Below are 27470 nucleotides of genomic sequence, written 5' to 3'. Positions count from 1 at the left end.
CAACCCCCATCCCACCAGACGCCGCCACACACAAACCACTGAGCTGCATCCTTCTCAACATTTGCTCCCTGCACAGACACGCCGTAGATATTCTTAACACGCACGCGCCCAACGTCACCTTCCTCACAGAGACCTGGACCAACGCTAGCTTTGCACCTGACATGGCATCCACCATCCCTGGCGGATACAAGAGCCTGAGAAAAGACCGGCCAAAACGCTCAGGAGGAGGCCGCGCCATCGTCCACAAAATTCCCTCTGACTGACAACCACCAGCTCGGACGATGCCTCGGCCCCCATGGAACACATGCACGTCCAGATCCAGCACAACCTCAGAATGATGCTCTGCTGAACACTCACCTACAGACCTCCTGGACCCCACACCCCCTTCACCAACATCATGGCCGACCTCCTCACACCCCACGCCCTCGCCGCTACAGACTACATGCTACTCCGAGACCTGAACTTCCACCTGGACAACCACAGCAACCCCAAATCCACCGCCCTCCTAGAGAACCTCACCAACAGCAGGACATACCCTAGACCCCACCATTGCCGGACTGACGGCCACTGCATCCATTTCTCCCCTTCGAAACCCCCAATCATACAAGCACCTGAGCAGCCCCAATGCAGAAGCTGGAATAAAGTCTCAGAAGAACACCTCACCTCCGCCCTCACCTGCACTCCACCCCTAATTCTAATTACAACAGACGCCAACACAGCGGCAAACAACCTCAACCAACTGCTCGCCAACTGCACCAACACTCTAACGCTCCGCCAGAACACCACGAGACAACACAACAAGAAAGCCAACTGGTTAACCATGGATCTACGAGAATCCAAGCGCTCCTCTGACGACTAGAGGAGACGTGGAGAAACAGCAAAACCCTGGAAGAAAACTTCTCCTAAATAAAACAGCCATCACATCACACCACCAATTCATCAAATCAACAAAGAAAAACTTCATCCAAGACAGAATCCACCCCAAAGCCCACTACTCCAATGAACTCTTTGCCATCCTACAGGAATTTGCCAAACCCAACAGTGAAACAACCAACGTACCTCCTTCCCAAAACGTCTGCAACAAACTCACCTCCAACGTCAACAGGCACAACTTCTAAGAAGGGATGAAAGCCATCGCGACCTGGATGAGGAACGACTGCCTGAGGCTCAACTCTGAGAAAACAGAAGTCTTCATCCTCGGCTCCACCTCTCCGCATGGGGTGACACCTGGTGGACCCTCTCCCCCAGAAACTCACCTACCCCAACAAATCATGACGTAACCTCGGCATCATACTAGACTTATCAGTCACCATGAATCGCCAGATCAACATTGTATCCTCTGCAAGCTTCAACAACCTCTGCAAGATGTTCAAGTGCCCCCTCCCCCACCCGTCTCCAGGAAAACTGTCCCTCTCACACTCATCACCAACAAACTGAACTACAGCAAGACCCTCTATGCCAGAATCAACAAAAAAACACCACCGCAAACTCCAGACCATCCAGAATGCCGCAGCCAGACTTCTCCTCGATATCCCACAGCACAACCATGTAACAAACACTTCCACGTACTTCACTGGCTCCCTGTCAAAAGAAGAATAATGTTCAAGCTGCTCACACACGCCTACAAGGCCCTCCTCAACACCAGACCCCAATACCTCAACGACCGAATCTCCTTCCATGCCCTCAAGAGAAACCTCCGCTCAGCAGACCTCTCCCTAGCCACCGTCCAACGTTTTTACAAGACCAGAGCAGGTGGAAGATCCTCGACATACCTCGCAGCCAAGACCTGGAACAAACTACCCCTTCACCTTGACAGAGCCAGACACTGCACCAATTCAGGAAGGACCTCAAGATCTGGCTCTTCGAATGACCCCAATGGAGTGGCTCACACCCACCCCCAGCGCCTGGAGACCCTCACGGGTGAGTAATGCACTTTACAAAATCCTGACTGATTGAGACGGGTAGGGGAAGCAAGTCACAATAATGGGACAAGAAAACGTCAGATGCTTTTGGTTTGAGGGTCCCTATCCGTCTTTCGTCATCATATTTCTTAGCACGCCCATTTCTTTGTAGCTTTTACTCTGAATTGTCACTATCCTGTACCTGTCAGCTATTTTATTCCGTGTTTGGCCCGATCCATGCCACTGTTCTTAAACACAATATTACTCCTGGCTTGGTCACAAACTTCTGGGTGCTTGCTGGTGGTTTTCCGTTTTAATTCTTCGCACTCTCCCTCTAGATTATGTTTATGAGAATGGTTTATAAACTTTAGCAACATTCGAAGCTTGATGTGGTTGGTTAGTATACTTTGCATTAGACCGCCATCTAGTGGTGATAGCCAGGATTGTGCCCGGTGGATTTCTGAAGAGAAAGTGCCCTGCTATTTAGGTCTCACCTAGACAGCGCATATGCTGTCTTTTAAGACCTTTTGTTTTCCATCCCTTGGCTTGGGAACCTATCACTGCTTACCATTTTAGGTCTTGCGTCTCTTCAATACCTTTTGTTTTCTATCGGTGGGCTTAGAGAACGTCCACTGCTTACCACTGCTTGGCTTCATTGTCACTCATACTAGATTGCCTCTTATTGATCAGCTGTCGTAGGCTTCCTTCCTATTTCTGTGTTTCTCACTCACTCGGGGCATGGATGTATTACTTCTGTCATTCCACTGCTCACTTTTTAGGCGCTACACTTTTCTTTGGATTCAACCAGAGTGCTACCTTTTCATCTGGTTCCCTTGTGTACTTCTCCGACCTCTGTGTTCCTTACCTAGCTGTATGTTTGACCCCACCCACCCTCCTTCTGCTGTTCTGGCTTCCCTTACTCTACCTCCATCCCTCCATTTATTCGCTGTCCATGTTGGCCTGTCCCCCCCCCCAATTCATTCAATGTCTGTTTTGGCTTACAACCACCCTAGTTCCCTCTCTCCGTTTTTTGTCTGTGTTGGATTGCCTCTAACCCCCCCCCCCCTTCACCCTCTCTCCTTTCATTGTCCGTGTTTCCCTGACCCCTTCCTCCCCTGCCTGTTGGCATCCCATCTGTCATAATGAAAAAAAGCAATATGACTCAGACACAACTGGCCTTTTCATATCGCCTTTTCCCCCTCGCACCCTCTGCTGCTTCCCACTCCCTCTGTGCTGCCTCCTGTCCTCCCTTTCACCAGGTAGCCAGTTACAGAGCTTTTTTTTTTTACCTTTCAACTACTGTTGCGCAACTGCTGCACTCCTGTACAACAAGGCTAAAAAACACATTGTCAAAAAACACTGACAAAGCCAATACCTTGCGCAGGCAAGACCCTATTGGCGTTACTAATGCTTGTTTTATCTACCACAAGTATGTCCTTGAAATTAGACCCACCGAGAGACAATAATACTACTTATGCAAACTGTGTCCCTTTGTAACATCCCTTTCGTTAGAGCCCTTTGTTGATTTTGAGGCTGAAGATTTTAGCATGTGCCACTTTCAAGGAGGAAGACTGCTCAGTAAAGCAGCTGTGTTGATTTTGGGCACAATGATCTTCAGCTCTGATTTTTTGTCATTTAAAATATTATGGCTTGATGGAATTTTTTTGTTGTTTTATTAGCAACTACTTAGTATAATTCAAGGTATTTTTCGGACATTACTTTGAACTGTGAGTTTGCAAACTTAATTTAAAATTGTCTGTGTTTCCTACTTAAGAATGCTTTTTCAAACGACTTTGTTATGTTAATATAGCTTACTATAGTAGCGCACAAATCACCTCTGTAGGAGAAGTTTGGTGCAATTGATAAAAACAAGCAAAAACCTATCACAAAATTTTAAAATAAGATGGTTTTGGGCGGTTTTCTGAATTTGATGTAAGCAGGGCAGATGTGAGCATGATAGGGCAAACCATTCCAATAGTGAGGGGCATGGTAAGAGAAAGACCTCTCCCTACATCTAGTCAATCGAACACAAGGAACGATAAGCAGGGCTTTGTCCTTATAGCGCAGATACCCAACTGGACAGCAGCAATGTTTTTGACTTGGGTAACGAGGTCAGTTTATTAGTGAATTAAATGCAAGGCAACTGATTTTGAAGATTGACCTTTTCTTAATGGGTAGCCAATGCAAGGCTTTCAGTAAAGGTTCAGCCGAGGAGCAGGAAGGAAGATTATGCACAAGTAGTAGCGGCCCGTATAGGGCGTGCTGCCGGGCGGCAACGTGGGGCGGAGCAGGGTGGCGGGTAGTAAACACCGGAATACGGATGAATGCAGGTAAGTAGACATTTCAATGAATAAAATGAATATTGTTGCGCGCCCTGCATCGCCAAATGCGATGCAGGGCGCCAAACAAAATTTCTAATTAAGACAGTGTCATAGATGCCCTCTGTGTGCACATTAAACCCACACTGGCATCAGTGTGGGTTTAATGTTCTGAGAAGTTTGATACCAAACTTCTCAGTTTTCAGTGTAGCCATTATGGTGCTGTGGAGTTTGTAATGACAAGCTCCCAGCTCCATATACTCCTAATGGCAGCACTGCACTTACAATGTCTAAGAATGGACTTAGACACTGTAGGGTTACAGGGCTCATGCAACTGTACCCTCACCACTGGCATAGGGCACCCAGCTAAAGGGGTGACTGATCTATGCCAGGGCAGTGCATGGCACACAGGGATGTGTGCCATGGCAGTGCATGGCACACAGGGATGTGTGCCATGGCGACTCTTTACTTGTTCTGCACCAAAACACGCAGCCTGCAAAGGCAGTGTGTGTGTGTGTGTGTGTGTAAAGGTACATGGCCTCTAAGGGTGGATCAATAAGTGCTGCAGCCCTTAGAGGTCTTCCCTGGTTACAGAGCCCTGGGTACCTGTGGTATAATTTACCTGGGGCTGACCTGTGACCAGAGATGCCAATTGGGTTAGTTTTGGGGAAAGAACACAGGCCTTGGGAACCTGAATGCCAGGGACCCAGGGCACACCAAGAAAAACTGCATCAGTCGTCTGGCAAACAGTGGGGGGTTACAGCAACAGAAACCCAGTTTCCTACACTTAAACTCTCACAACTGAAGCACGCAGTCATCTTGCACGACATGAAGTTGGATCCTAGCAAGGTTGACTCAGCCTTCCATCTTGGTAAAGGGAGTACCAAAGCTTTGGGTAATAGTAACAAATATTACTCTCCCTGCCTATAGAATGCATAAGAATGGTATAGACGGTAAATAAAAAACAAGTTAAGTGCATTTCTCGCTTTCTGGACCACTGCATGGAAGGTTGTTGTTTTTTGTATCCACTGATCAATCTGTCAGTTCTCCTCTCTTGTCATAGCTCGAATCCTGTTCTCATCTTTCAGCTGCTTCCTCCCTTCTGTCTTGACCCCTTTCCTCTCTTTCGTGTTCGCAATCTCCATTTTCATGGTCTGGCTTCACAGCACAGCTGTCCCCAGACAAATATATGTGAGCATCCAAGAGTGGCTTTGGCTCTGTTAATATGTTGGGAGTCACAAGTACATTTTGTGATTGGGCAGAAGCTGTGTGCTTCCACAAAAAAAGTACTTGCCCACCACAGCAGCTGCGATTAGCTTGTTTATTTATCCAGCTGCCTGAGCCTGAACTTTGAGGGGCACATGCATTACATTGGAATGCAGTTTAAGTGTGTTAAATACTAGATAATATGTGTTTTTTCTCTGGCAACAGCACAGATGGCAGTAGGATGGTCATTAACGTACACGGATTTTTAGGTCTGGCTTGACAATGGAACTGTCTCCTGACCTTTTAACGTGCACAAATATTATTCTACAGTTCTTTGCTTCCTCAAAAATGCATATCTATTCCCATGCTATTTACTTGTAATGCTTCACTTACCATGAAACATTCCTTTAAAGGCAGTTCTACTGGCATTCCCAATGCTTGTTAATGCTGTGTTCTCATCCTACCTATCAGATTCTCTTTGCACTTTACCCCTCCTCATGCTGCTCTTGCTTCTTTTGCCGCGCTTCCCGTCCTCTGCCACCTCCATTCCTTCCCATGAGAATATAAGGGTTTTTCTTCTAGAAGGACTAAAGCACAGACATATAAGGACATGAGAGAGAGAAGGTCCTGTTTTGCTTGGCCAATGTTGGCTCAATTACCCTGGGGTGGCCAACTTGCCCACTTCCAAGATATGTTTTGCCAGATCTCATTTTGAGTCCGAGACCACCCATCCCTCCCACGACCAGCCACAAAATGCATTAACAGGATGCAGAGGACAGCACCCCACCATTCACTCATGAAGAATTGAGTCTCATGGGCATACATGTAGAAAGGTTAACTACTGCCTGGATGACTTTGGGGAACCGAATAGAGGGGAGCAAATGCTGGTCTGAAAGAAGACGGGAGGACAGATGAGCAGCGTTTGGCCAAAGACTTTAACCATGCCCAGGTGAGCTTGCCCTCGACAGACCCTAGGTGGGCAGACAGGTGGATGCAGGGGACCAAGCAGGATGTTGTGGTACACACATCGGTCTTAATAAAATGGACACTAGGAGTGACACAATCTGAACCATACCCTACAAAAGACAGTCTTACTCAACTTGTTCACAGGAAGTGATGCACATATGTCTTATTCACCGCGAGACGGGAAGTGGAGCATTCTGAACCACCAATGGCTTGAAGAGGGGAAATGGGGGGGGGGCAGGATTTCCACAGGCGGGTGGTTCTAAAACAAGTCACGGAGGGGTGAATCCAGCCTGACCACTCCTTCCACCAGCCCCAGAAACTTACCCTAGGCCATTGAGCTCATCCCCCGGAGACACGTAGTCCTCGTCTTCGCTGGTGAGCCCCAACTCGGAGCCGTAACACTCATGGACGATGTGCCAGAGCTCCCTGGGAGACAGCGTCTGAGGAACAGAGGAAGGGGTGGTGTTACAACAGGGTCTACGACAGAACACTACTCTGCAGCTGCCTTCTCTGGGGCTCCTACTGCAGGAGCACGTGGAGAGGCCAGCTCGGGCTACCAGCGCAGACCTAGGGCACAGTGTGTTGCTGCTTTTCAACTATTTCAGGGTCTTTATCAAGCCCATATTCTGCAGGCGCTAGTCAAGGAGCACACACTTCGCGAACAATTTTCAGTTTCCACAACATCTGCACAATATCTCAGTTGCCTTTTGCTCCTTGCACCATATTTCCGAAGATAACATTGCCTTAGGATATAAGCGTGTTAATCTCAGCTGGCACGATATTCTAGGCAGATTGTTCACATTGTTCAGTTATCTCAGGCGACCTTCAACCTTGCAACGCCTCGTAGTGCAATTGCTTTATAGCACAATATTATCAAGGCTATATATATCAGCCCCCAGTGTGTAGGTCAGAATGCTGAGGGAGCGCTAGTGTCTAGGACATACTGCTAAGAGAGCCCCCAGTGCCCGGGCCAGACCGAGGGAGCCGCCAGTGCCCGGGCCAGACTGAAGGAGCCCCCAGTGCCCGGGCCAGACCGAGGGAGCCGCCAGTGCCCGGGCCAGACTGGGGGAGCCCCCAGTGCCCGGGCCAGACTGAGGGAGCCACCAGTGCCCGGGCCAGACTGAGGGAGCCACCAGTGCCCGGGCCAGACTGAGGGAGCCACCAGTGCCCGGGCCAGACTGGGGGAGCCCCCAGTGCCCGGGCCAGACTGAAGGAGCCCCCAGTGCCCGGGCCAGACTGAAGGAGCCCCCAGTGCCCGGGCCAGACTGAAGGAGCCCCCAGTGCCCGGGCCAGACTGAAGGAGCCCCCATTGCATGGGCCAGACTGAGAGGGCCACCAGTGCCCGGGCCAGACTGAGGGAGCCACCAGTGCCCGGGCCAGACTGGGGGAGCCACCAGTGCCCGGGCCAGACTGGGGGAGCCACCAGTGCCCGGGCCAGACTGGGGGAGCCACCAGTGCCCGGGCCAGACTGGGGGAGCCCCCAGTGCCCGGGCCAGACTGGGGGGAGCCACCAGTGCCCGGGCCAGACTGGGGGGAGCCACCAGTGCCCGGGCCAGACTGGGGGGAGCCACCAGTGCCCGGGCCAGACTGGGGGGAGCCACCAGTGCCCGGGCCAGACTGGGGGGAGCCACCAGTGCCCCGGCCAGACTGAAGGAGCCACCAGTGCCCCGGCCAGACTGAAGGAGCCACCAGTGCCCCGGCCAGACTGAAGGAGCCACCAGTGCCCGGGCCAGACTGAGGGAGCCACCAGTGCCCGGGCCAGACTGAGGGAGCCACCAGTGCCCGGGCAAGACTGAGGGAGCCACCAGTGCCCGGGCCAGACTGAGGGAGCCACCAGTGCCCGGGCCAGACTGAGGGAGCCACCGTGTGCCCGGGCCAGACTGAGGGAGCCACCGTGTGCCCGGGCCAGACTGAGGGAGCCACCGTGTGCCCGGGCCAGACTGGGGGAGCCACCAGTGCCCGGGCCAGACTGAGGGAGCCACCAGTGCCCGGGCCAGACTGGGGGAGCCACCAGTGCCCGGGCCAGACTGGGGGAGCCACCAGTGCCCGGGCCAGACTGGGGGAGCCACCAGTGCCCGGGCCAGACTGGGGGAGCCACCAGTGCCCGGGCCAGACTGGGGGAGCCACCAGTGCCCGGGCCAGACTGGGGGAGCCACTAGTGCCCGGGCCAGACTGGGGGAGCCACCAGTGCCCGGGCCAGACTGGGGGAGCCACCAGTGCCCGGGCCAGACTGGGGGAGCCACCAGTGCCCGGGCCAGACTGGGGGAGCCACCAGTGCCCGGGCCAGACTGAGGGAGCCACCAGTGCCCGGGCCAGACTGAACGAGCCCCCCAGTGCCCGGGCCAGACTGAAGGAGCCCCCTAGTGCCCGGGCCAGACTGAAGGAGCCCCCCAGTGCCCGGGCCAGACAGAAGGAGCCCCCAGTGCCCGGGCCAGACAGAAGGAGCCCCCCAGTGCCCAGGCAAGACTGAAGGAGCCCCCCAGTGCCCGGGCCAGACTGGGGGAGCCACCAGTGCATGGGCCAGATTGAAGGAGCCCCCCAGTGCCCGGGCCAGACTGAGGGAGCCACCAGTGCATGGGCCAGATTGAAGGAGCCCCCCAGTGCCCGGGCCAGACTGGGGGAGCCCCCCAGTGCCCGGGCCAGACTGAAGGAGCCACCAGTGCATGGGCCAGATTGAAGGAGACCACCAGTGCCCGGGCCAGACTGAGGGAGCCACCAGTGCCCGGGCCAGACTGGGGGAGCCACCAGTGCCCGGGCCAGACTGGGGGAGCCACCAGTGCCCGGGCCAGACTGAAGGAGCCACCAGTGCCCGGGCCAGACTGAACGAGCCCCCCAGTGCCCGGGCCAGACTGAAGGAGCCCCCTAGTGCCCGGGCCAGACTGAAGGAGCCCCCCAGTGCCCGGGCCAGACAGAAGGAGCCCCCAGTGCCCGGGCCAGACAGAAGGAGCCCCCCAGTGCCCAGGCAAGACTGAAGGAGCCCCCCAGTGCCCGGGCCAGACTGGGGGAGCCACCAGTGCATGGGCCAGATTGAAGGAGCCCCCCAGTGCCCGGGCCAGACTGAGGGAGCCACCAGTGCATGGGCCAGATTGAAGGAGCCCCCCAGTGCCCGGGCCAGACTGGGGGAGCCCCCCAGTGCCCGGGCCAGACTGAAGGAGCCACCAGTGCATGGGCCAGATTGAAGGAGACCACCAGTGCCCGGGCCAGACTGAGGGAGCCACCAGTGCCCGGGCCAGACTGAAGGAGCCCCCAGTGCCCGGGCCAGACTGAGGGAGCCACCAGTGCCCGGGCCAGACTGAACGAGCCCCCCAGTGCCCGGGCCAGACTGAGGGAGCCACCAGTGCCCGGGCCAGACTGGGGGAGCCCCCAGTGCCAGGGCAAGACTGAGGGAGCCACCAGTGCCCGGGCCAGACTGGGGGGAGCCACCAGTGCCCGGGCCAGACTGGGGGAGCCACCAGTGCCCGGGCCAGACTGAGGGAGCCATCAGTGCCCGGGCCAGACTGAAGGAGCCCCCCCAGTGCCCGGGCCAGACTGAAGGAGCCCCCAGTGCCCGGGCCAGACTGAGGGAGCCACCAGTGCCCGGGCCAGACTGAACGAGCCCCCCAGTGCCCGGGCCAGACTGAAGGAGCCCCCCAGTGCCTGGGCCAGACTGAAGGAGCCCCCCAGTGCCCGGGCCAGACTGAAGGAGCCCCCAGTGCCCGGGCCAGACTGAAGGAGCCCCCAGTGCCTGGGCCAGACTGAGGGAGCCCCCAGTGTCTAAGCCAGACTGAGAGACCCCACCACATCCCCGTGGCTGGGCCAGACTGAAAGAGCCCCCAGTGTGAAGGTCAGAGAGAATGAATTTACAACACTGGGGACAGACTGATGGGGCCTACCGTGCCTAGCTCAGACTGAGAGCGCTGTCAGTGCCTGGGTTAGACTGAGGGAGGCCCCAGCGTCCAGGCAAAACTGAGGGAGCCCCGAGTGCCTAGGCCCCTAGAGTCTATGGGAGACAGCGTAGAGGTTCCAGTGCCCAGGCCAGACTGAGGGCGCAGCTACAACTAACCCACCACGAGGGGTTTGGTTCAAGTTACCAGCACAGATGGGCCACTTCATTTATCACACTCACAGAGAGAGGTCTCCAACCGGCACCTCGCACGGACAGATGAGGCAGGCACAGGCTGTGACCCCCCCAGGGCTCGAGTCGGGGGTACACCCAGGTACACGGCGTCCCCCCACTCTTTTCACAGGGTGGACGTCGTCCACACTGCCAATAAGCTGGGCCCCACAGAAATATGCTGAACGTGTCCGGTGTGATTTTCAGACACCGGGACACGCTCAGCACGTGACGTCATGAGGTCCTTTGCATATGGTCAGTCCCCCCACTTCTTTTTATAGGACTTGTGCCCTGGTGTCCCCTCTGGATACAGCGGAGGCTGCGGCTCGCCTCACCCAAAGTGGGACACCCCACGGGCTGCACCCAACCCAGACTGAGGGGGGCCCCTCTGTGCTCAGCATCATCTCAGCTCAACAATGCTCCAAGCCACAGTGGCACTCGCAACAAACATGACATCATCAGCAATCAAAAAGAGAGAGCACAGATTCAGAGACAGAAGAGAGGAAGAAGTGAGGAGGAGGAGGAGGAGGAAGGCGTTATTGGCACAGAGAGGGAAGGGAGCTCGTACCTTATCCAGCAGCGCGTTCTGCCAGAGGCGGAAGATCAGCATGAACGAGCGGTCCCTGGAGCCGAAGGATGTGAAGAAATGCTGAGGAGAGATAAGAAGAGGACTGTGACCGCGGGGCAGAGGGAGTTACCGCACCCGAGGAGGGCCCGGTGCGCAGTGCCGGAGAGAGGACAGACCCACCCGTGAGAGCAGGGGCAGAGACAGGTGCGGGTGAAGCCGGGGGCAGCCCCTCACCCTGCCCCAGGCCGGAGAACGTGACTTGTCGGCTCCAGACACACGTGTGGGGCAGCCTGGCTGGGGGGGGGGGGGGGGGGGGGGCTGCAGGGCTGAGGGTGGGTGGAGCTGGAATCCCGTGCGGCAGGCCGGGCACGTGTGGGGGGAGATACTCTGGCAATGTACATGAGTGAGGACAGCTTGGGTGCGCAGGGTTAGTGGGAGGGGCCTGGGGAGAGCAGGCGGACAGCGGGCATCCGAGGAGAGTGGGAACCTGAGCCCCGCGGAGCCCTGACATCTACGGGGCAGATGGGTCCCTGTGGGCGGGGCCTCAGACCTTTGAGGAATGATTGTGGGCACATAGGGTGTAGGAGGGGGTGACATCCACTGATGGAACAAAGGCGCGAGTGGGAGGAGTCTGACCTTGCGAGGGAGGGGGAGTGCAGAATCAGGGAAGTCTGACCCTTGTGGAAGAAACCTGGGCTCTGTGGGGAGGGGCCGGGCACATTTAGGAGCTAAACTAGTAAAGTGTAAGAGGGTTAAACAACTCTCGACTTGGCGCACATGTGCAGGAGCGCAGGCCGACCGCCCCGTGCACACGTGGACGGTGCATGGGTATGTTTTGGTGAGGGCAGGCTACCGTGTAAGCTGCCTGGGCTACCGTGTGAGGCCTCGCAGTACCCGTGGGAGGTGCAGGGCACATGAAAAGCCAACCTACGCTTGCTTTACGGTGCAACCTGCCGTGGCTCTGCAGGGCGCCCGGTAGATGTGGCTGGAGCCAGTGTGGGAGGCACCCCTAACCTGAGGGCAGCCTTGGCAGAGTACCAGAGGGCTCGGTGTAGCATGGCCATTGGACACGGTGGGTGTTCCAGCAATATCAGCCAATCAGAGGGGTTTCCAGAAGCTACTCGGGCCTGGTCAGGGTGTCTAGCGCCATATCCCACCGCGCAGGCCTTCCACGGTGAAGTCCTGCCAGAGAGGCACACAACTAATCTATCCAGAGCCCTCTCCCTCACTCGTCGTTACCCAGTCGGGCACCAGCCGACCCCCATCTCTGCACTGCAAACCCACGTTCCCTTCTTAAAGCCCACCCTAATCTCAACACCCCCCACTCCCACCGCGTCTCTCCACACTCGAGCCCCCTTCTTTCTCTCTTGTGTCCCTCTGATAGTTGTCCTGCCCACCTCTGGCTCCCCTCCCCCCGTCCCCCCCCCTCCCCGCCTTCTCTCACCTTGTCGTTCTCCGTGCACACCTGGATGGCGTTGGGGATGAGCTTGGCCGTCTTCTCCTTCTTGATGCAGCGCACGTCCTTCAGCTGGATGGCGATCTGAGAGGCACAGAATGAGAGCTCAGGGCGGGACTGGGGTCAAAGTGCGCTGGGGCGGGACCTGCAAGGAATGCTGGAGCCACAGGTGCTAAGGAGAGGGGATCCTGCCAGTGAGGTATGGGGGACAGGAGGCCCTGCAGGGAAGTGTGGGGGGCAGGAGGCCCAGCCAGGGAAGTATGGGGCACAAGGGGCCCTGTCAGGGAAGTATGGGAGACAAGGGACCCTGTCAGGGAAGTATGGGAGACAGGAGGCCCTGCCAGGAAGCATGCGGGCCAGGAGGTCCTGCCAGGGAAACATGGGAGACAAGGGGCACTGTCAGGGAAGTATGGGGACCAGGAGGCTATGCCAGGGAAGTACGGGAGGCAAGAGGTCCTAAAAGGGAAGTATGTGGCACAACAGGCTCATTAACAAACTTATGAGGGAAAAGCAGCCCTGCCAGGGAAGCATGGGCGACAACTGGCCCTGCCAGGGAAGCATAGGAGATAATAGGACCTGCCAGGGAAGCATGGGAGACAATAGGCACGGAAAAAGAAGTGTGGGGGCAATAGGTCCTGCAAGGGAAGTATGGAAGGCAAGAGGCCCTAACAGGGAAGCATAGGCCCTACCAGAGAAATATGGGAGACAACTGCCCCTACAAGGGAAGTATGGGAGACAATAGGCCCTGCCACATTAGTATGGGAGACAACTGTGCCTGAAAGATAAGCATGGAAAACCACAGACCAGGGAAGCACGGGGACAAACATCTGCCAGCACTGGATATAGAAGACCGGCGCTGGTATGGTGAGGGCTCCCCAGCAGGGCTGGGTTAGAGAAGCTCCATGCCAGATCTGTATATAGGAGGGGGAGGCCCACCAGACCCTCCCTGCCTCGCCCCAGAACTGGGGCAGTGAAGCTTCCAGCCTAATGTCGCAGTGGGCTCTGATGAAGTCTATGCCAGGGGCACAGCGCACAGATGCCTCCCCCGGCTCGCTGCCACGCTGGCCTCTCGGCCGTGCGGGCGGAGGGTACTCACCGTGGCCTCTCGGCCGTGCGGGCGGAGGGTACTCACCGTGGTCTCCCAGCGGAAGATGTTGCTGTAGAAACAGATCCAGCTCTCCGAGAGGTAGAGGCGGCCCTGGAGCAGGATGTCTCGCTGCAACGCACACGAGTAATCTGGAGGGAGAAAAGACAGTCAACATCTTCAACCAGGGCAAGAGAGACCTCAGATGTGTGTATGTGCGCACGCGCGGAGGCGAGTGTGCATGTATAGATGCGTATGTGGGAATGTGGATGCAGTGTGTGTGTGTGGGGGGGGGGTTGTGTGTGAGAGAGAAACAGCGCAGTTTTGCGAAAGTTCAAGCATTGATAAAGCTGTCTTTGGTATCTGCGCTTTGGTTCTGCAGGTCATCATATGGCCAACTTCAGGTCGCTAGATATCCTGAATCGCGGATCAGTGAGTCAAGGCGAGAGGTCTGGGAGTGCGCGTGCGACCACAGAATAATCAGCAGTGGTGCACAATGGAAAATACCGGGTACGTTTCTAATAGAGTACCAGAACTGAGGGGCGACGCCACCAGGGAGCGAGACACAAGAGTATAGGAAGGTACCATATGCAAGAAGGGCGGCAGCGTGCTCCCCCACTATGGCAAACAGAGGGTGCAATGGAAGAGCGAGGCGTCACTTCCAAAGGCAGAACAGCAGAGGGCGCTGCTCACCTCTGAAAGGAGCCGACAGAGGTGCCTGGACCATGCTGGAGAAATGTGTCCAACTCCAACTAACAAAACACATTGACCAATTTGACCTCCTCAACCCTCATCAATCAGGCTTCCGAGCGAAACATAGCACGGAAACAGCTATGACACACATAATTGATGACGCCCTCCAAATCCTTGATCGCAATGAGTCTTGCCTCCTCATCCTTCTTGACCTCTCTTCAGCATTTGACACGGTCAAACATAAGAACTTGCTGGAGCTGCTAAGCACTAGAATGGGTCTATCGGGAACTGTTCTCAAATGGTTTTCGTCCTTCCTTCATAATCGGTCCCAGAAGTTCAAGATCGACAATGTGCTATCTACACCTGTGCCTGCAGATCTAGGTGTTCCACAAGGATCCTCCCTCTCCCCCACACAGTTCAACCTCGTCATGGAACCGCTCGCCACCTTGCTCCAAGCATCCAATGTTCATTTCCATATGTACGCCGACGACACACAACTTTACCTAAAGCTACAATCCCCGGAAGATATCAAACATCTGAATTCCACACTTATTAACACTCAATCTTGGCTGGCCGATAATCACCTCAAACTAAATGCTCTGAAAACTGAGTTCCTACTCATCTCACCCCCGGCGAAAATTTCCACCACCCAAACCTGGCTCAATAACCTAACAGCACTCAATGTCCAACCTACCATCGTGGATTCGGCGAAATCCCTAGGCATCACACTCGACGCCAAGCTCAACATGCAGCAGCACGTTAGCAAAGCCACAAAAGGAGCTAATTTCCAAATCAACACACTGAGGAAAATTAAACCCTTCCTCCCTGCCGAAGACTTCCAAACTGCTGTACAAGCTTTAGTCATCCCTCGAATAGACTACGGAATTGTGGCCCTCAGCGGACTCCCGCTATCCACAACAGCACCCCTAAGAGCCTCCTTGAACGCTGCCGCGAGACTCATTACTGGCTCAAGAAAACATTCGCATATATCCCCAGACTTAAAGTCTCTAAAATGGCTGCCTTTTGAAGCCAGAATACAGCTAAAAATTGCAGTTATGACACACGCGGCCGTGCACCACAATGCACCCAACTACCTCGCTCAAAAGTTGTCTATATCAGGAGGTTCGAGAACCAATAGAAGTACAAAAAATCTACTCCTGAAACCTCGTAGATTCCGGAAAGAGAAAACATACAAGCGCTCCTTCTCAGGAATGACACCCAGGATCTGGAATGCGCTCCCTCCTGAAACCAGGCTTATCTCCGCCACTGCACTCTTCAAGAAAGAGGTGAAAACCATCCTTCTGGCCAAGATCTCCTGTACTTTATAGGTGTTGGATCAGAGACTCTGCATCGCTTTGTATCACTGTTCACCTGTCCTTTGGCACTATACTCCTACTTGATGGTGACACTACTACGCTACTCTCTTACTACCGACCAATATATGATACACTTTGGTTTATTGAATCACCCTCCCGATGCCCCCACCCAGTGTTCTCTCTATCCTAAGAAATTGGTATAAGCCATCCACACATCCAAGGTTTACCTGAACCCTTCTGTAGTGGGATCAATGACTTGTGCCGTCTTATATTACTTGTTTACCTGATTGTATATTGATATGTTTTCTGTACGTTATTATTATCCTACTATGTTAGTGACTATTATACTGCTCCCATTATCTCTGTTCATTCCTGCTGCCCCTACCCCTGTCTCTGTGAAGCGCTCTGATATCTGTAAGGATCTTGTTCGCGCTATATAAAACTTTGAATAAATAAATAAATAAATAAATCTCCATGGAATGCAGGCGTGAGGGATCAGATGCATGTTAGAAGGGAGGTACATCCGCAGAGCTGAGCTCAAGGCCCAACACTTTCATAATTCGGTTTTGTAGTTCTTGACTGAGAAGCAATGTGTGCATTCATTACTAAATTAACAGGGGGTACTGCAGACAAGGACTGACGTCAGAAGGTAAGATGTGAGGTGCATTGGAAGAGCTGCCGTGATCTCACACCTTGGGTAGCAGTTGGTCCCAGCTAAGTATGAGGTGATTTGGCAGAGCTGAGGTATCACCGCTCTAGGAAACCACGAAGAACTTAAGGTCCAAAGTGTTTGATGGGGAAAAGGGTTTTTTGTTAGATTGGTGCTCGTGATGCTTTGTTGGGAGTGCACTGTTGTGCAAGATTACCTGGCTTTAGTCTATTGTGCTTTTGTGCACAGTGAAGATTCATGAATTTAATGGCTGGAGAGTAGAATAAAGATTCTTTTAAAAATCTGAGGTTCAAGCTGCACAAACCTTTAGTCCTGTTTTTTTTCCTTCTTCAAATACCACCAATAATAGAACGTTTCAATGATATTAGCACATTCAGCACTCGGGTAACTCAAACTCGGAGTTCTTTTCCATATGTCGCCTGCAGTTCCTGGCTTACTCTACTTGTAGATACAGACAATGGGGGTTCATGTGCACAGGGAAGCACAAAAAAGATAACCGTACCTTATAGATAGGAGCTCTGATCAGGAATACAAGACTTCCTAACAGAATATTTTCCAGCATGGGTTTATAATTACCCAAGGTCAAGACAGATGCTTTGGCACAACCCTTTCTCCAAAGTGCTGAAATAACAAGGGTACCTGCAGGCCGGGACTGATCTACACTGACGTGTGATCTCAGAGCAGACAAAAGAGATGGTGGTACAGAGTCCAGTCTCAGCTATAAATCAGTATATGAAGGTGCAGGACAGGACGGAGGCTCATCGATAGACTAGAGTGAGGGTCCAGATGAAGGAATCACCAGGAGAGGCAGGAAAGTGCTCTGGGTCATTGACAGAGAAGAGTGAGAGTCCAGATGAAGGAATAACAAGGATGCATTCCAGTGCTCTGGGTCATTGACTATAGTGTGAAGGTCCAGGTGAAGGAATAACAAGGGGGACGCTCACGCTTTACCTTGAACTTCGAAGGAGGAAACTGACCTGGGGCCGCCCTCTTCATCTTCCCTCACGGTTCCTTGTTGCTGCCGCCACTTTTTGCCGCACCCGCTTTGCGGGTGCCGCTTTGCGGGTGCCGCTTTGCGGGTGCCGCTTCGAGGCTCCAGGTGGGAGCTGACCTGAAATCTCACCTCAGGACTGAGCACGAGTCGGGGAGCTACAGCACCAGCTCCAGGGGTGGTGCGCGGCAGGGACTCAGTTGCCCAGGAGTCCCTGCATAGCCACGGTCATCTCGGCCATGCCCCCTGGTAGCCACGCCCCCCGCTTGACCGGGATTAGAAAAGCAGCGATTCCCTTGGACCCAGTGGGACGCTCACGCTTTAACTTGAACTTCGAAGGAGGAAACTGACCTGGGGCCGCCCTCTTCATCTTCCCTCACGGTTCCTTGTTGCTGCCGTCACTTCTCGCCGCACCCGCTTCGCGGGTGCCGCTTCGAGGCTCCAGGTGGGAGCTGACCTGAAATCTCACCTCATGACTGAGCACGAGTCGGGGAGCTACAGCACCAGCTCCAGGGGTGGTGCGCGGCAGGGACTCAGTTGCCCAGGAGTCCCTGCATAGCCACGGTCATCTCGGCCGCGCCCTCTGGTAGCCACGTCCCCCGCTTGACCGGGATTAGAAAAGCAGTGATTCCCTTGGACCCAGTGGGACGCTCACGCTTTAACTTGAACTTCGAAGGAGGAAACTGACCTGGGGCCGCCCTCTTCATCTTCCCTCACAGTTCCTTGTTGCTGCCGCTACTTCTCGCCGTACCGCTTCGAGGCTCCAGGTGGGAGCTGACCTGAAATCTCACCTCAGGACTGAGCACGAGTCGGGGAGCTACAGCACCAGCTCCAGGGGTGGTGCGCGGCAGGGACTCCGTTGCCCAGGAGTCCCTGCATAGCCACGGTCATCTCGGCCATGCCCCCTGGTAGCCACGCCCCCCGCTTGACCGGGATTAGAAAAGCAGCGATTCCCTTGGACCCAGTGGGACGCTCACGCTTTAACTTGAACTTCGAAGGAGGAAACTGACCTGGGGCCGCCCTCTTCATCTTCCCTCACGGTTCCTTGTTGCTGCCGCCACTTCTCGCCGTACCGCTTCGAGGCTCCAGGTGGGAGCTGACCTGAAATCTCACCTCATGACTGAGCACGAGTCGGGGAGCTACAGCACCAGCTCCAGGGGTGGTGCGCGGCAGGGACTCAGTTGCCCAGGAGTCCCTGCATAGCCACGGTCATCTCGGCCGCGCCCTCTGGTAGCCACGTCCCCCGCTTGACCGGGATTAGAAAAGCAGTGATTCCCTTGGACCCAGTGGGACGCTCACGCTTTAACTTGAACTTCGAAGGAGGAAACTGACCTGGGGCCGCCCTCTTCATCTTCCCTCACAGTTCCTTGTTGCTGCCGCTACTTCTCGCCGTACCGCTTCGAGGCTCCAGGTGGGAGCTGACCTGAAATCTCACCTCAGGACTGAGCACGAGTCGGGGAGCTACAGCACCAGCTCCAGGGGTGGTGCGCGGCAGGGACTCCGTTGCCCAGGAGTCCCTGCATAGCCACGGTCATCTCGGCCATGCCCCCTGGTAGCCACGCCCCCCGCTTGACCGGGATTAGAAAAGCAGCGATTCCCTTGGACCCAGTGGGACGCTCACGCTTTAACTTGAACTTCGAAGGAGGAAACTGACCTGGGGCCGCCCTCTTCATCTTCCCTCACGGTTCCTTGTTGCTGCCGCCACTTCTCGCCGCACCCGCTTCGCGGGTGCCGCTTCGCGGGTGCCGCTTCGCGGGTGCCGCTTCGAGGCTCCAGGTGGGAGCTGACCTGAAATCTCACCTCAGGACTGAGCACGAGTCGGGGATCTTCAGCACCAGCTCCAGGGGTGGTGCGCGGCAGGGACTCAGTTGCCCAGGAGTCCCTGCATAGCCACGGTCATCTCGGCCGCGCCCTCTGGTAGCCACGCCCCCCGCTTGACCGGGATTAGAAAAGCAGTGATTCCCTTGGACCCAGTGGGACGCTCACGCTTTAACTTGAACTTCGAAGGAGGAAACTGACCTGGGGCCGCCCTCTTCATCTTCCCTCACAGTTCCTTGTTGCTGCCGCTACTTCTCGCAGCACCGCTTCGAGGCTCCAGGTGGGAGCTGACCTGAAATCTCACCTCAGGACTGAGCACGAGTCGGGGAGCTACAGCACCAGCTCCAGGGGTGGTGCGCGGCAGGGACTCCGTTGCCCAGGAGTCCCTGCATAGCCACGGCCATCTGGGCCGCGCCCCCTGGTAGCCACGCCCCCCGCTTGCGACGCTCTCCTATATCAACAGCAGTTCAACGCTCAGCGGGACGCCGGACGAAGCCCGGACAAAGGGCGGACAGTCTGAGACAGTCCGTGACTGGGCCAGGATCCTTGTTTGTTGCTGCCGTGGACCATTTGTGGTATCCCTCTAGTAAGACTTATTTTTGTCACCATTCCTTTGGAACCCTTGTGTTTCTATTTCACTGGCAACCTTTATTCATTGCTTGCCTTAGGGTTACCAGTGCTAGCTTACTAGCATCTCACTGTGTGTAACATGTCCAAGCAAAGGTCTTCTTCTGTATCTAATACCATGGACAATTACCTAGTGCAGGTTGTGAGTAAAATCAATAGCACAAGAAGGATATCGCTGGGCTTGAGTTCACCACCTATTTCCCCATACAGAGCTCTCTGCCAGAACCCACTGTGGTAGAAGTCCCGATACAGGTGCATTGTAGTGATGCCCCAGATATTGAGTTTCCCTCTGATGTCAATCTTGGTCTAAACATATCTACTGTTGTTAACCTAGACAATGATTCAGCAGACCAGTTAAACACGATAGCAGATAATTCCCCCTCCCCTGTGTCTGTGCCTACAACTAGAGCTGTCAGAGCATGCAGAAAGGGCCAGAGTAAACGTGGTGGGTTACGCTCTAGCAGGAAAAGGACAGCCTCTCCACCTAAAAATATGGCTACAATAGAGGCTAATGGGGAGCATGGTGGGAAGGAGATATTAGAGGATGAACTAATTAAAAAGCTAGTGAGTATGATCGATTCCAAGATTAGATTTATAATTAAACCATTGGTAGTTAAAATTGACCAGTTAACAGCTGAGGTAAATAGGCTAGGGGGACTGATAAATAAGACAGTGGAGGAGGTGGGTAATATACCAACTCTAGTCTTAAAAAGAGTCGAATCAACTGTGAATATTCTTGGGGATGGGACAGGGGGTAGGGATAAAGTGATATCAAATCCACCCCCTATTCAGGACACAATAGCCAAAGATGCTCAGGTAACAGTCAACGAAGACTTTCCACCAAAATCCACAGGGATGGGTATAGAGAAAGGCCCGGTTCAACTCATTGTAGAGGCCTCCCCCCTTGTTCTGGTCCTGGCCAATGTGCCGCCTCTAAAACCAGGTCAAGTGGAATCTACTTCTTCCTTGATCAGCAAAGCAGTCCACTGGCTATCTAATAACATGATGATATCTCCAAGGGGTAAACAGCAGCTAGCTGGAGAAATTACCATGGCAAGAAGGGTGGACTGGATAGGGAACAGTGTGAAAAAACTTAAAGGAGATTGCGTAGTTCTGCATTTTTAAGTCCAGAAGTACTCCCTGATGTCTTGAGAAACATATTTCCCCCACAACATAGGAGCTCTGATATTATCCCGCTAACTCTGGATTTTTTTCTACCGTAGAGGTACTACAGTGAACCCAAGCATATTAAGGACAAAATGAAACTCGGTGTCAAATAAGTGGGGTAGGGGTGCACAACCCAGCGAATGGGGAATCACCCTTGAAAATAGATTTGCGGCACTGTCAGACTTGAATGAATGTGATTGACTTGAGAGGGCTGACAGTGTTGTGCTTAAGGATCTGGCTGAGCTAAACAGAACATATATTCCCACAGACGAGGGAATTGGCTTCACAAATGTTACTTCCATGACCCAAGGAAGATTAGCAGATGATACAATTTCTCTAGTAAACAGTAAGGAGTACAAATACACGAGTTACCGTCCGATCCCACCTTGTTGGAAACAAGTTTTGTTCCCGGCCTAGAAGCACCTCCACCTGAACCACTAGGATTCCACTGTATTAATATAGACCCAGAACTAGAGCTGGAGTACGAAACCCAAGGCATATTAATAATTAGCGAGGGTACGTGCCCATTGCTAAGAAATGAGATGATTGAGTCTGAAGTGCGTGTTGTTGCATCTATAGCAAGCCCTAACTTTGAGAATGCCCCTGAGAGGGTAGATGACATTGATATTAATTGTCACAAAGGTTTGCTAAATGAAACTGAACAAGAATTGTCAGAGGATAACTATGCCAACTCTCTATTGAAGGACCTGGATGGTATCGTGGACAATGTGGGGAAACTGTTTTCATGGAACATTGCAGGGCTGTGCTCTAAACTGGACTCTGGAGAGTGGCTTTGTTTTGTTAACTCTTGATTTATGTATATTTCAGGAGACTTGGTTATGTGAACCATCCTTTGCGCAGGGATACTTGAACTACTCTGTGCCTGCATTAAAAGGTCCAAAGGGGAGACCAATGGGTGGTCTAACCATTTGGGTTCGCCAGTCCCTAAAATTAGATGTTAAGGTAATAGAGACCAGACAGAGACATTCAACTAATCAGAATGAACTCAGACACTTTGGGATCGTTCGACATCTACAATGTTTATGTGAGGAGTAGCAAGGGTGGGAGGTCAGAGGTTTTAGCGGCCTTGGGTTCCCTCCTTGATACTTACTCTCAAGATAATAATATTGTCATTGCAGGTGACTTTAATCGAACATTTGAACCCTTAGCCATAGACGACGATTTCCTTGGGGACGAAGAGGATTGGCATTGGAGAGTCCCAAAATTAGAGCTCAAACCAGTGGTACGCTGGACAGAGGACGTGATTAGTATGAATGCCTTATGTTTTGAAAAAGGTTTAAGAACACTAAACGGAAGGACATTAAGTGACAAAAATAGGTCTATGACATTTGACAATGGGCGGCATAAGAGTAGAATAGATTATGTACTCTGTAGCTTGAAACTAAGGCCGTTGGTATGTGACATGGAGGTTGTGTGGAGGAGCGAGAGTGACCACAACCCTCTGTGTACCGAGCACAAATGGTGGTCACCTTCCAACGGGCCCAGAGGCCCTACTGCCCTTGTTCCACCCTTAACTGTCCCCACAAATGACATGCGTAGGTTGAGATGGGTAAACGTTGTGACCAACCAACAGGCCATTACTAACATCAACACTGAAGCCGAAATAGCGATATTCGCCATGGAACATATTAATTCTTCTAGTTCTGGGTTGAGTAGCCTGGTTGAAATTCATGATACTCTCTTTTGCGCAATCAAAAACCACTTCTTGAAGCCTGTGAAGGGCAAGGGAGAGAGAGTCCCTAAGAATTCAAAATGGTATAATGCCCACTGCAGGGATGCACGAAATGCCCTAGGTACCGCTTTAAAGGGTAGGGAGACCATGGCTATCCAATCTGCTAGAAAGAAATATAAAGCTAGTATAGCGACTGCAAAGAAAGCCTGGGATAAGCATCACTGGTCCGAATTAAAAAGAGCTAGTGATAAGAAAGATTCTAGGCTGTTTTGGAGCATTGTTAAGTGGGGTGGTGAGGAGATACCTGAACCCCCAAATAACAATGTTCCGGAAGAAGAGTGGGTAAAATTCTTTAGAACACAGTATGCCGAGGCAAAACAGGTTACATCTCCAGCGGACATACGTCAAACCCACTTCAAAGATAATTCCTTCAGTCTCCAAGAGATTCTGGTGCCCTTGAGCACCGTGAATAGCGGGCGCGCCCCTGGCCTAGACGGTGTTCCTGCCGACGTTTTTATTAATGACAAAGAACGTTGGTGTAAGTATATTTACCTACTTATAAACAATATTGCTAAGGGTGCTGAGGTACCGACTACCTGGCAGGGAGCAGTAATTATACCAGTGTTCAAGAAAGGTGACCGATCCCAGCCCGGCAACTACAGGCCGATAAGCCTTATTGATACCATTCAAAAGATAGTAGGGCGTGTGATTGTGAACAGGCTTCTTGACTGGGCCGAGGATAATGATGCTCCGTCACCGTTTCAAGCGGGATTCCGTAGGTCCACAAGTACCGTGGATCAGGTATTCCGCTTTAACTTGCTGCAATGGAGGACCGTGACGCTGGGCGGGGGTAGCCTATATGCGGCTTTTATCGACTTACGATCTAGTACCACGGTCGAAGCTGTGGTCTGTTCTCAAGAACCTGGGTGTACCAGATGATCTATTGACACTGATAATGCGGCTCCATGAAGCAACTTTTGCTAGAATCCAGTGGGGGGGCAGGGCATGGTGACAGCGGATTTCCCGGTTGAGCGGGGCGTCCGGCAAGGCTGTTCAATGGCTCCCACTCTTTTTACACTGTTCATTAACGGTGTCGTATCCCGCATGTTATCTGCGAAGTTGGACGCTCCTTCATCAGCTGGTATAAAAATACATATTTTAATGTTCGCAGATGACACGCTTATCCTATCAAAGACTCCAAGTGGCTTACAGCGTGCACTGTCTATCTTTGACCTATTCTGCGGGGAGCACGGCTTAGAGGTCAATGTGACCAAATCAAAACTTATGATTTTTAATCCTCACCGCAGTTTTAAATCTAAAATTATCATGAATGGTCGTCCCCTAGAGGTGGTGAACACTTTTACGTATCTGGGTATCCACATCTCAAATAAGAGCAGATGGTGCCAACATATAGATATTGCTACATTGAGGCACAGGCAACTATCAGGTGCTATTAGTTCCGAGCATAGAAAGTCCCTGACGAAACCTGTAAAGCCTGCCCTGCAGGTATATGAAGCAAAGGCTCTTGGCTCCGCACTTTACGGTGCTGAGCTATGGGGTTTCGAGAAGGTGGCTGCTCTACAAACTTCGAAAAATACGTTCTTCCGGGCAATAACTGGTGTCCCTAAAAGTACTCCCTTGCTGCCCCTTAGGTACGATCTGGGCAGAAAAGCGGTTACAGATTTGTCCAGGCTTCGACCGATTCTGTACTGGAGAAGGCTCTGGACCACGCCTGAGCTTTCCCATTATGCCGAGGGGTTTTTAGATATAATTAAAGCGGATATATTCCATAAAATTGGGTGGCTCAAATCGTTGAAAGCAATTTTGATTGAGCTTGGAATGAGTTCGCTTTGGATAGACCCAGCTGGAGCAACATTCCCTACTAAAAGTGCTCTAAAAGAAATTTATTGGGAAAGGGTAGCCTCTCGGGGTTGGAGTAACTCTAGTACAGGATCTATGACTGAAGGATTTTTAGAGGCTAAGTTGTATCCTTCTTTGGAACCCTACTGGGATATCATAACTAGATCTGGCGATAGAAAACTTTTCTTCCAATTGAGAGCAGGCTCACTTCCCCTTAGATTTTTGACAGCTAAATGGTAAGGTGGGTCGAGCGATAGTTGCCCTGCTTGTGGTTCCACCAAAGAAACAACGGGCCATTTTTTATTTTCTTGTAAAGCCTATTCGGACCCAAGACGCGTATGGTTAAAACCGATGTGCAAGAATTTAGGGACTACCAGTAGTACAGTTGCCTTGCGTATTATATGCACTAGCACTGTGATATGGATATCAATAGCCACTGCCAAATATCTTGGATGGGCATGGTCGATTAGACAGAGACTGCTAGTCATTTGACTATTCTCTGTCTGGATAAACTGTCAGCATATTTTATCTACGTTTTTATTACTAATTTGTTTTATTTAGGTGCTTTTTAACTTTTTATTATTCTTAAAAATGGCTAATTTTGTATTGTATGAAAACTTTCAAAATTGGAACTGTATATCGAGTCATAAACTGTAAATATTATGCTATAGTTTTTAATATAATTGATTGTAAATTTAATTGTATTTTTAAATTCAGAATGTTCTTGCTTTTAGGAGTGAAATCTCGAATAAAGCATATTTTGACTTGACTTGGAATAACAAGGACAGAGGCAGGCCAGTGCCCTGGGCCATTGACAGAGAAGTGTGAGGTGACAGAGAAGTGTGAGGGTCCAGATGAAAGTGAGGCAGGTAGGGTTAGAGTGACAACTGAAGCTGTGATCTAAGCTCAGAAGAATCAAAGATGATGGATTGAGACTAGGCACACCAGTGTCAAGGGACTGCATGAACGAGATGTGTGATTTGAGTTGGGAGATAAGTATAGGAAAGCTAGGAGTATTTCGAGGAAAGCTGAATAGAGGACAGAAACCATGCCTTACACCTGTGGCATGCCCACCCGCATGGGTGAAGAGACGGAGGGCCAGCCAGACGCAGAAGAAAGCGATTAAGGGAAGCAAGAGAGGTATCTCAAAGGTGGCCAATGTGCTGATGTAGGAGGGAACGGGTCAATGGGGCTGCGGGTGGAGAGAGGACTGTGGTGGACACACGGCGGGAGAGATAAAGTTAAAATGAGAAAACGAGTGGGAAGACGGTGCATGCCGGAGGAGCTCCGTAATGGGTGTTTCAGTCAAAATGAAAACTGTGACCTCCTCAATCCGTCAGACTGAGGGGTTAGTGGAAGAGTAACTGTGGGCACTAGATACAAGCATGGTTTCAAGAGTGTGTCAGTCCTGCCTGTGAACTTTCTGGAGCTCGGTCATTCATGGACCAAGGAAGTCAGGCTGGCGGGAGCTTTTGTTTTGACGGGGGTGGTGTTTCATGAGCGGTCCTCCGAGGTGATTTGAACAGTAATATGGATCAGAACCGGATGAAGAGGGGTGATGTTGGATGGAGTGTGGCTCAGGAGGAGTAAGAGACATGAATAATGACTCATGTATTTGTGTGCCATCACTTATGTAGTAAATAATGTCTACAACCAGCATCAAAAATACACTAAATAAGTCCAGACGGGGTATGAGCCATGCAACCAAAACACTATCTCACACACATACAACGTGGGCTTTCCATGGTGCCATCAACATGGGGTTCACTGGTCTCACCAGTCCCACCATTGCAGTAGTGCTTGCTTGCCTCATGGTGGGTTTCCCTAATTTCCTCACCATAGCTTCTGAAGCGTAACCAGGATCTCGCGGCGGTTTAAGATGGCCTCGGCCTTGATTTGAAAGACTTCTCAAAGAGCCTCCACGGCCACATTTTAGGGTCGATGGCGTCAGCGTGGGTGTGGATGGCGTCACCCTACGTGGCCAGGGAAGGCCTCCTCTGGTATCACACTGGCATCCTCATTGTGTGGATGATGTGCCACCGTGAGTTCCAAGGACCACATCATATGATGAATTTCAATGATGACCCCACAAAATATTGATTTCAATGGTTCGAGGGCTTTCTACGGACACGTTGCACATTTCGATGAGCCTGTCATGGGTCCCAATGGTTTTACCACTTCAAATGGCATCGCCTAGGGGTTTCAATACAATGACCTTGCATTGCAGGTTGTGATGGTATGGGATCCAAAAGCATAGCTACAGCTTCTAATAGAATCATTGTAGGATTCAATAGGACTGCCACAAATGTCAACTGCATAACAAAATTCCATCTGAATCAAATGACCATCAGCCCTGCCAGCCTGCCCTGGACACAGAGACTTAACAACTGGTTTTGTTGACTTCACCTTAGTCCAATGAAAAAGGCAATCGTTCTCTTGTCACTCCTACTACAACTTTGTTATGAAAGGTTTGGCTCTGCCTCCAATCATGTAAACACTGCCTGCACTTTGTCGAAGATTGCTGGCAGCACATACTATGTACTTTTAAGGCTAGGCACGTTCATTGGTGACAGAGGGAGACGTAAACCTTATGATTATGATTCAAGGTCTTAAAACACTTTATAAGTGTAAAGAGGATCCCTGGGAGACACCATTCATTCACTCCTTCATATTAGAAGCAATCATTGGTCATAAACTATTTTATACCGTTCACAGACTTTTTTTATTTAAAACAAAGGGAAACATACATAAATAGATAAAACACAATGCATTACATAATCAATGTTGTCATTTAAAAACAACGTCCAATGTAGGACCGTGTTACGGTCCGTTTTCTTTTTGTATAGTTCTACCGCTAACTGGTTGTTATCTGCCTTAATGCTGAATCCACATGATTGGTATTGTTTTCTTTACATTAAACTGCTATGTATGTGGTTAGGATCTGTTGACACCTTGAAATATGCTAGGCCTTGTGTTGATTTACACATATATACTAACGAATTAATTTGCAATTTTGACTTTTACCTACTGTATGGACTGTTTT

At 52.0% G+C, this 27470-nt stretch overlaps 1 protein-coding gene across 2 annotated transcripts in view; it reads right to left on the bottom strand.

The window, feature by feature from the left end:
- Nucleotides 1–27470, bottom strand: part of GRAMD1A (GRAM domain containing 1A) — a 336050-nt gene that overhangs the window by 84802 nt on the left and 223778 nt on the right. For both annotated transcript variants that reach the window (XM_078655362.1, XM_078655361.1), the window contains 4 exons: nt 13641–13744; nt 12497–12592; nt 11053–11133; nt 6716–6831 (listed from right to left, as the gene is read on the bottom strand). In XM_078655362.1, coding sequence (XP_078511488.1) covers nt 6716–6831; nt 11053–11133; nt 12497–12592; nt 13641–13744 — 397 coding nt within the window. The remainder of the gene's footprint in view (nt 1–6715; nt 6832–11052; nt 11134–12496; nt 12593–13640; nt 13745–27470) is intronic.

The sequence above is a fragment of the Lissotriton helveticus genome, chromosome 7 (genome assembly GCF_964261635.1).
Source record: "Lissotriton helveticus chromosome 7, aLisHel1.1, whole genome shotgun sequence".
Taxonomy (NCBI): Eukaryota; Metazoa; Chordata; class Amphibia; order Caudata; family Salamandridae; genus Lissotriton; species Lissotriton helveticus.
This window is presented reverse-complemented; position numbering and strand designations above follow the sequence as displayed.